The following is a 10,900-nucleotide window of genomic DNA, read 5'->3' as shown; positions in this document are numbered from 1 at the left end:
TGTAAGATGGACGAATGGTCGTGTCGTTACGTACTCGCGAACTCCGCGTGTTCGATGTAATATCGATGTTTATTGTTTTAAAATTTTGACGTGAAAACGAATATTGATATTTCGATTGTTCGACTACTTCGGTGTTCGGTTGCCGAAGTAGATGTGTGTTAGTGCATGTGTTTTTTAGACGAAGTTAACGCTCACTTCACTAGCAGTGATTTTGCTGATACCTCACCGGTGGGTGCGCGCGTGATAAACTACGTGTTCGATTTTTGAAAAAGGCGATTATCGTCTAGTGTGGGTGTTTTATAGTACCACCATGCTGTGTACGGTGACATAGTGAACGTTGACTTGACCCTGACCTCTGTCAAACATGTCTGGGCGATCGGATTGCAGGAAATTTGCACCAAACATCTTCAATAAGAGCAAGTGCACCAATTGCTTCCGACAGAAGGAGGAGCACAGTGCCGAAGCCTTGGAATCTAATCGGGTAAGTCGGCGCCATCAAAAATTTATAACGTACACGTTTCAATCGTCAATATAAAATACCTATTCGAATGTGTGCTCCTACACGAAATACGAATGTGTGCGTGGGCTGACCACTTCAGGTGTTGTTCTAACGGATTTCATCAGGTTATTAAAATGAGTTACGTCGTTTATTATATCGGGTAAGTAATTACTCTATTTAATAGTTATTAATTTCATGAAACCCTCAGGTTGATTTTTTAAATATATTGATTACAATTTCCCGACCTATCCTCAGAATACTTAAATAAAAGTCGTACATTGTATATAACTTGATAATTTGGTATACTAAACTACTAGTAAACGTATAGTTATGTACCTATTAATTTATGTAGGTAGTTTCAAATTATCGAATAATATTACTCTGTATAAAGAAATGTTATTGTGACATAATACTGCTCAGGAATTTGGACTACAGTTCACTTTTCAAAATCACAATAGATACAATTTTGAATTCCACTCAGTAGAGACATATTCTGAATCTATTGTAGGTAATAATTTGAGTTCCAAATTTAAAGTGTAAAACATAATGTTTGACGTACCTACATATATAAATTTTAGAATCAGTTTAGAATCGTGATCATAAATTATTCCTCATTTTGGTTTGGTATTCGGGACTCGCAGTGATTACTTGCTCAGTGTCGGAACCGAAATAAATTATTATTGGAATGCGGTCCAATACACTCTTTATCCGTATTTATTTTTAAGCGACGGGCCCATTTTATGAAATCCTCTCTAATTTTATTTTCATGTTTTGTAATTACAATTAAATTAAAATATAAAACTAATTTTACATTTCCATTTTATAATGTTTTTATCAAATTAAATGCCTTATCAGTTTTACAAATAATCCTTTTTGATGGCCAATATTATCAGCATGGTCTACATATAAACGTCATTTGGCTATCAATTTAGGACTTTTTTAAATGCTTGTGCAACCAAAATAAACCTTATCACTGTCTTATAAATTTAATTTTTCAATAATATTAAATACATTTAAATTCTACTATATCTTTATACTCGTAACTGTCCGTAAAAAGTAGGCTACTGTAAGTAGCAATATTCTAAATTATAATACGTATAATCACAATAAAATAAATTTGGAATATGCATAAGCTTCTCGTCACCCATACGAATTAAATAGCGAGTACGAACGGCCCTGAATTAAAAAAAATATTGGTATTATTTTTTAATTTAATTTATTTTTAATAAGAGCTCCACTGGTGGGCAAAGACCTACCCCTCATACATCCAAACCTCTCTATCTTGTGTTTAGTCATGCCATGTCTTACCGGCGAATTGGTCTAAATTGTAGACCCACGTCGGCATGTCCATTGATATTATTATTTTTACATATTTTCGTCTATATTTTATGTCGACACTTATCGGCATGTTGAAGTAATTTTAATCTGTGGAAACTGCGTATGACATCACGAACTACATACAGAAGAATAAACGAAACCACAACTTGAGTACTATCAAAAAATTTTAATATAGCTGCAATACTTTTAGAGTCTGTGGTATTGGACTAAGATTTTATGCAGACTTGCGTCACAAGAAATAAATTATATTTGGTATGAATCTGTGTAACTGTTTTTTTCAACCACGCATATTTGCATACAATTATTTGCTTTACAATTTGAATTGCCACAAGTGCAATCCCCGCATCAATTAATATAAAACATTTTCTGCGTGAACCTGTTGCACACTTTTCTTTTTTAGATGCATTGCGTACATTAAAATTATTACATAGATCCGCTTTTGGTTTACTTCTGATAAATGCGGTGCCAACTGTTATAAATAATTAATAGCAAGTAGTTAGTTGATCTGTGTTTGTGCGCAGTGTTAATTGCTCTGTGCTAATATCAAAAAGTCATAACATAGTTGTTACACTATTAGGCCGCCTGAGGTATTTGATTCAATCAGACTACTTAATAGTGTAACAACTATATTATGATTTTTTTTTAGTTTTATGTAGTCTTGTGGTTTGGAGAGTGAAGGTCGATGTGATGGGGAAACTGGGCTGCTGATTTCGATTTAGGTTGCAGTATTGCAAAATTATATGTAACAATTTCGAGTTGATAGAAAAAAATATTAGGATAGATGTTTATTAAGATTTTTTTTTAATTTAAATCAATGCAAAATAGGATTTATATTAATTAACACAATTAAAATTAAATTTTGTAGGAATGTTGTTTTGTAATGATCATTAAAGTAAATAAAGCATGCGATAAAAACATTGTTATTTTAATTGGAATAAAATAACGTATATTTTAATAACCAACACCATGTGGTTTGGAGAGTGAAGGTCGATGTGATGGGGAAACTGGGCTGCTGATTTCGATTTAGGTTGCAGTATTGCAAAATTATATGTAACAATTTCGAGTTGATAGAAAAAAATATTAGGATAGATGTTTATTAAGATTTTTTTTTTAATTTAAATCAATGCAAAATAGGATTTATATTAATTAACACAATTAAAATTAAATTTTGTAGGAATGTTGTTTTGTAATGATCATTAAAGTAAATAAAGCATGCGATAAAAACATTGTTATTTTAATTGGAATAAAATAACGTATATTTTAATAACCAACACGCGATTATAACTGGCTTTGATAATAATTCGTAATTTAAAATATGTTTATTAATAACAATTATGTTTACTGCTCATTACAAATATATACTAATATTTTTAAGGGAGAGAGAGTGGATTCTATTTTAAGAAAAAATATCTCTGGAACCATTTCTTCTTGAGAAATTCTATCACTGTTTGATGCATACAATATATGATATTATTTAAGAGTCATATAAGCTTTATGTCTATTATATTTGTATATATATATATAAAACCTTATAAAAGCACCCGGGCAAAGTCATGGAAGGCTACTAGCGATAAAGATACGGCATTGACGAAGAATTACCAAAAAACCATAGAAGCATATCAATGACATGACTCATGTTATGATTCATCATCTAATCAATGTGGTTACTGCATAAGCACCCTAACGACTGATACACCTCATTTTGACTGGTTTAGTCAATTTTCACTTCTTTAGTAAAACTTTATACGACTAATATTTGTGCTTTTTTTTTAATCTAGGACCTGAAAAAAAAATTGCTAGATGCAAATAAATTATCTATCTAAATTTGTTAGTGGCTGTATAGGCTGAGTTCTTTTGCTTTTCCCTGAGATGGTTAAAAATCGAACTAAAAAAAATCTAAACTCAAAACGACGTTGTGAATGAATCAACTTAATTTCTTATTATCAAAACTAAAATTCAAAACACGCATAATCTGCAACTTAAAAACCAAAGTAAGATCCTCAATCGAGGTCTAAGTCATCTAAGTGTTGACAATTCTTATTAGAGCCAAATTGTATTGTATAGTTTTACGATACAATTTTTAAAAATGTTAGTTAATTAAATCCTTGAAGTAAAATAGTTCGATCAAGCAATTAATGGTTAAAAAAAAACACAATTGTTTTCTCACGATATGCTATTTCTCACAAATAAATAGCTACTCATGTCCGGATGACCGCACATGTGTATCTGCCTGCTATATTTGTATGAATAAATTCCTGCTTTCCCATTCTTAAAAAAACAAAACACTGCTCTAATAACAATTTGAAAGACCTTTTCTCACTCATAATTTTCATTGAACGCTTAAAAATAAATGATATATAATTTAAAAAAAAACAAAAGTTGAAGTTGAAGTTGAAGTTCATCGTTGTATCTTCCTGTAAGGCTACAAGTTTGGAGTCAGTTTTTTTTTAATAATGTCACAACGTTAGTACGTAACATTAGTAGTACGTTAACACAGCTCCGTATAGTCTCAAACTAAGAATAGAATAGAATAGAAAATTATTTATTCAAATAAACTTAATATAAGCACTTTTGAAGGGGGCAGGAAGGGAATTGTTTTAGTAATAAGGACTAGCCGTCTTTCTCAAGAAACTATTGTGAATAATTCTTGGTAAACTCGCTACGATCGGCTAACTGATCTGACTTCATGCTCATCGTCCACCACTACTACCACACCGGGTGCACCACTCCATTATCGTTCATTAAAAAACGAAACTAAATAAAACTTATTACGGGTAATAAACAACTGAAAGACATACTCAAATATTTTTTTCACTCAAAATTGTTCATGAGTAGGTAACAAACAGATATTACTTATGAATCAAAAAAGTTATCTATGTATTTACATGAACTGTATAGTACTATAAACAAGCTCTGTTTACCTTGGTACTAATTAACTACTCTGTACATTGTCCAAGGATATTATCTAAATGTTTGTATTTTACGGAGATCGAATCTAAAACCATCAAAAGATACAACTTTGTGAACTTTGTGACTGAGTAATTAAGTGACATTATTTCGAATTTCTCCTGCATGTTTGGGGTCAGATTTGAAATATTAATTACACTTAATTGCTTGTATAATAATAATATCACTTTGAATGATCAACATTGTAAAAACATTGACTTTATTTTTTGTAATTTAAGTAAATTGTAAAGTTTAAGTTGGGCTCAAAAGGACTTGCATCCAGAGCTGTAAAATATATATTAATAAAACAAAAAATTGTCATTTAATAAATTATACCTACTATACTATGTGCGCTGTAGCATTGTGCGGGTGACAGTTTCAGTAATGTTTCGTTACACTCTTGAAAGTTGCCGCGATTTACAAATTATGACTCAATATTTCGGCTGTACTACATTACCCCCTTCGTAATATATTAAATCATTAATAACTGTAGTAACTTAAATTTAACCCAGCTAGAATATTCTAGTGAATAAATAAAGGCAACTGTCACCCGCAGCATGGTACAGCGCACATAGTATAAAGGTCGTTAAATGACAAGAAAGTCGGTAAATAATTAGCAATAAATGCAAGTGTGGTGCGCAATGTACGAGTAGGTAAAAGTAAATAAATCTGCTACAATCGAGGTCGCTTTTACGCATGCGTGTGACTCATTTATGTTGACAATTTAAGAATTATATCAAATCCACGAGTAGATTTGCCTTCAAACGTAAATTACAGGGACATTATCTGAACTTGTAACCTTTATTCTGTGCCCTGCCTTGCTCATTGTTTTTTTTTTAATTTCTTCCATTATTATTTATATCCTATGTTGTTTTTATTTTTATAGTTTTTATTTCTTCTATAATTTGTAGATATTATTGGCAATTTTTATTAGATATGTATTTATGCATGTGTGTATATATATATGTATGTAGCTATTTATTAATTTAATTTATTTAAATTTGCCGATCGGTTTGAAATTGATAAAGTTTCATACAAACTCTCATCCCCTTGGGGGTAGAATTAATCAAAATCCTTTCTTAGCGGATGCCTACGTCATAACATCTTCCTGTATGCCAAATTTCAGCACGATCCGTCCAGTGGATTGTACTGTGACATGCATGTATTATACATATAAACATGCCTCTTGAATCACTCTATCTATTGCTGATAAATACTTAAAAATCCGTGGCGTAATCCACCTTATTTTATAAAGTAATTACAAAATATAAAATAAGGTGAAAAACTTAAACCTATTAGTGTTTTCATTCAATTATTACTTCACGATTAAGTTTTTTTTATAACAGTTAAGTTACAGTCATACATTTTATATTTCTTCAAGTAGTGTAATATAATATTCTCTTGGCAATTATTAAATTATTAAACTGAGAATGTGAATATGCTAGTAATAAAAGGTTTTACTTATGAATTATATGTTTATTTTTATACGACTTATTTACATAATGACATGGCGAGGCGGAACAATGATTGTTACTAACGTAAACGTAAATAACTTATTTCAGTTGTGAAATACATGATAAAATATACAACCATTCACAAAAAGATATCAAGAGTCAACAATGTTTTATCATCTATACATCTATACATACATATAAATAAAATTGGAGTGCCTGTTTGTAATATTGAAATAACCGTTTTTTACTACATACATATGAATATAAATAGGGTACATACACCTACATAACATTTTCTACAATTTTTGTCTGACTGTTTGTTCCGGCTAATCTCTGAATTGGCTGGACCGATTTTGACGGGACTTTTATTGGTAGGTAGCTGATGTAATAAGGAGTAAGTTAGGCTGATTTTCGAAACATTCTTAATTACTTATATTAAAATAATAAAGTTAAATTCTACGCAGACGAAGTCGCGGGTACAGATAGTATTTTATAAGTAGGTAATTGGGCACACCTCTTTGTTGATATTGGTATAGTGAAAAGAAAATATTTCCTTATTGAATAACCATGACACATTGCGGGTATTGACGTAGAATTTATGATTTCACCTACATTCTTTAATATGACTATTAAACATCATATCAATGAACTGCATATAAATATAAAATATATTGCAAACAAAATCTCGTACAAAATTTACGAATTAGGGGGAAGGAGAGGTAGTAATGTAGCTTCAGTCTACATTGCTAACAATGTCCTAAGTCAGGTTGACCTCCACACGGAGACCATCATGATAAATTACTGGTGAATTTGCCATGATGAAGCCAACTGTCCTGACCTGTTCATCTCATCATCCTGCACTGGTGCCCCGCCAGAGTAAATCGTTAACGCAGGCGCAGGCACCTATTATGCATACCATGATCATATATTACAAAAAAAAAATAAGGGTTAGAATATATTGTACCTCGTACCAAAGATTAAAAATGTCGTATTTATACTAAGTCCTTCGCACGGTTGGCATCCCTTTGAAGACCGTATTTTTAAGTTATAACTTAGTAGTTTAAAATACATTTAGTTTAAAACAAAAGGACGTGGTGAAACTTTTGCCGTTCTCTCTGACAGAGGCCATAATGTCAACTTATAAATATAGTAAATTGAGACACCTATATACCCAAATACAAGAAAACCAGTTGTCAAATCGAACCGTGTTATAATTGTTATACTATGTTATACATCTATATGCCACATTGCCATTAATTTTAGCACAAATAAACACTAGTCACTTACGCAGGTGAAACAGCTGAGTCAATAAAAAAAACGTGTTTCAGTAACCCGTTTGAGGCCCGTTTGTTACTATTGATATTTTGTAAACAACACATAATTATCGGTATAGAATGAGACCTGCCATATAATACTTTAATTCATTGAGTTATTGTTGTATATGCCCATAATTTATCCACTTTCCATTGTTATACGCCATAACAGGTGCATATTTTATACTTGAACATGGATTTTCTCAACTTAGGCTCGCAACTCAACCGTAACTGTACAGCTACTGAATGTTACCACGAAGTATCTGGTTATCAAATCAAAACAACAATCTTTTTTTTTTTAATCTATTAAATTTTGAGGGAATTATCAACAATCAAAATATTTAAATTATTATATATTTCTCTCGTTAATGCCAAATTTAACTATATTAATCATTTTGATGGCCTCTTCTGTTATTGGGTTATTGAGTATTTTTTAAAATACATAAAGTAAAATTTAAAAAAAAATGTTAGCATAAGTGGGCAAAACAGTTCTCTTCTAGTCACCTTAACGCTGTGACACTAGTTGTAATTAGCAGGCAATGGCACCAATGTTCTGAAGATATAAATATATTATAGAAATGAATATTCAAATTCATATACTCAAATTATTTTTGATACCTTCTTTTTTTTGTTTCTTGCTAAAGCTTACGGTTGCGTGTATCGAATAAACATTTTTTCTTTCTAATCTGTTGCATTTGAGAATAGTTGGTAACCTAGGTACATAATTACATAAGTGTCAGATTCGCCTGAAAAAAATAGCAACACGCAAGTTTCTTGCCTGTTCTTGTGATTAGTCTCCGTTCCGAATGAGTGGTATTTAAAACTGCTTTTATTAAGTTAATTTGAATAAATATTATTTCTATTTCCTGAACCAACAGTCGGAAAATTGTAGTGTTGCACTAGCAAATGCAGATAATTTAATAATATGCATGCGCGTCATTACCTACACTTATATAATACATCTTTTACCCTTCACGTGTCCTATAAAGTTTAATTAAATTTTGGTTTACAAGCTGTATAAATTTTTATTTTATTTTTAGTATACAAATATTATAATATATTCTAAATAGCATATTATTTACACGTCTGTTTTACATACACCAAACAAAATAGCCAATTGGGTACAAAGTAACTACCTTTGGTCACATGTGACATGATGTCAAAGCCGCGACTTAATAGTGACCATTTATTTTGTTTGCCACCATTGACATGTAAATAAATAAGCCAATTTCAGTCTTATTTCTTGCCAATACAGTTCTTATAGTAAATTCTATTATAATTTGTAAGTGGACTGTGCTATTCATAATAATACGGAAACGTCAAAGCCTCAAATGGCGCGGTTTGGACAATTATCTTGACAAATGCTCCACTAACGAAGTGACGCCCGCCATGTTGGATGCGCGTGCGCAGGTGACGCGCCGCGAATAGGAAGTTAACGATCGGCACAATGGACGCCGGTTTTACATGCTTTGCTAAACTAAATACATGCTATTTTTATATGACGTGCCGTATTAAATAGCCACAGTGAAAGTTTCGCTTATTAAGCAAACGACTGACACATGCGCATGTCATGTCAGTTTAATCATTTGCTAAGTAAAATATGTTTACCTTTGAGCATCGCAGCGCTTGCCATCGACAGGGAACTTAAACCCACACGCTGAAACCTAAATGGTCTCGGACAGTGCGTTAACAGAGAAGCTTCCTCCCGCGATTGCCTTCCCTTCCTTCCTTAGATTGTGGAATGAACTGCCGAAGATTTCTCGCGAGACTACAGCATGGGATTTTTCAATAAGGTTTTTTAGGGTTTGCCATCACGCACGTGACACCCCTGGTGCCTTAAGCGTCTATAAGCTACGGTAACGGTTTACCATCAGATGGTCCGTATGCTTGTTTGCTACCATCGTATTATAAAAAAAATTTATGAAGATTGCATTAAAATAGCACACCATCTTATTTTAAAAGTTGTAACCGTACAAACATTTGTATTTTGTTTGTATTTGTATAAGTGTTTTCTATGTATATTATCACTACAATTGATTTAAACTTGTTGTGCTTTTATATTTGACCCTAATAAATTACTGCTGGTTGGTAGTTTGTATTCACACGTTTCGACTTGTAAAATGTGAACTTACAAGGATTACGTTTAAAAGTATTTGTATAAGCTCGTTCTTCTTGTGATGAGACGTGATGAGACTTGTTCTTCAGAATGAGCGGTAGTTTAAAAAAAACATTGTTATGACTTAAAGGTGAATACACAAAAGTGCTTAAATTAAGTTTATTTGAATAAATGATTTTCTATTCTATAATATGTAAGTATTTACTAAAAAAAAATCTCCGGATATACCCCATAACACTCTGCTTAGCTTGGGACTAGATGGCGCTGTGTGAAATTGTCCAGGCATATTATTATCAGGTATTGGCTACCACTGTCTGGTGCTCCCTGGGTTGTTTATCTGTGGTCTTTACAAGCAAGTAGGCTAACTCGTTAACGGCAAAGCTTTGCACCTCCATAAATACAAACGGCATTATTAAGCCTGGTTTAATAACGCGGGTTAAAGTGTAAATAATTAGTGTTTCCCGCTTTCTCGTGCGCCTGCGCATTGCAGTTTAGTGTTTGTGGGTCGTATGTGTTTGTTTACACGAATTTAACGTTTGACACCGACTGGTTTTTGCTTCTGTGTATGCGATGGGTACCTCTTTGGAACGATGCACCGCAATATTATATTCTCACATAAGTACAATTATGGTTTATTTATTTATTTATTTAGTATTTAGTTTAGAAAATAGTATTTAATATCATATCAATTAAAGCGTTCGTTTTAAGCTACTTTGCATACATGACAGCTTTGTTTTAAAAAAAAAAGGTTAATTCTGTACAGCAGATAGTATGGGTAACTGAGAGACAAACTTAAATATTTTTAAAATATATACACATTAAATATAGACTGACACTCAGAACAATACAAAGAGTATATGTATGTGTATGAGTACATGTATGAAGTATAGTACTCATAAATCTCATGTTTGCACGGGGATCAGAAAGTAAAGCATTGTGCCTAGTAGAGCATTTATGTATGCATCAGTTTATATATTTACTAGCTTTTGCCCGCGTTAATTTATCCCTTAGGGGTGGAATATATCAAAATCCTTTCTTAGGGGATGCCTACGTCATAGTAGCTTTATGCATGCAAAGGCTCAGCCCGATCGGTTTAAAATTGACAAAGTTTCATACAAACTTTCAACCTCTATTTTATCCCCTTGGGGGTAGAATTAATCAAAAGCCTTTCTTAGCGGATGCCTACGTCATAACATCTACCTGCATGCCAAATTTCAGCCCGATCCGTCCAGTG

General features: G+C 32.2%; 1 protein-coding gene across 1 annotated transcript in view; it reads left to right on the top strand.

The window, feature by feature from the left end:
* Positions 1 to 10,900, top strand: part of LOC131841041 (protein outspread) — a 362,804-nt gene continuing 351,904 nt past the window's right edge. The window contains exon 1 of the mRNA XM_059189274.1: positions 1 to 481. Coding sequence (XP_059045257.1) covers positions 365 to 481 — 117 coding nt within the window. The 5' untranslated portion in view covers positions 1 to 364. The remainder of the gene's footprint in view (positions 482 to 10,900) is intronic.

The sequence above is a fragment of the Achroia grisella genome, unplaced genomic scaffold (assembly GCF_030625045.1).
Source record: "Achroia grisella isolate CSIRO2021 unplaced genomic scaffold, CSIRO_AGI_Agris_v1 utg157, whole genome shotgun sequence".
Lineage (NCBI taxonomy): Eukaryota > Metazoa > Arthropoda > Insecta > Lepidoptera > Pyralidae > Achroia > Achroia grisella.
Note: the sequence above shows the minus strand (reverse complement) of the source record. Positions and strands in the feature narration are given on the sequence as shown.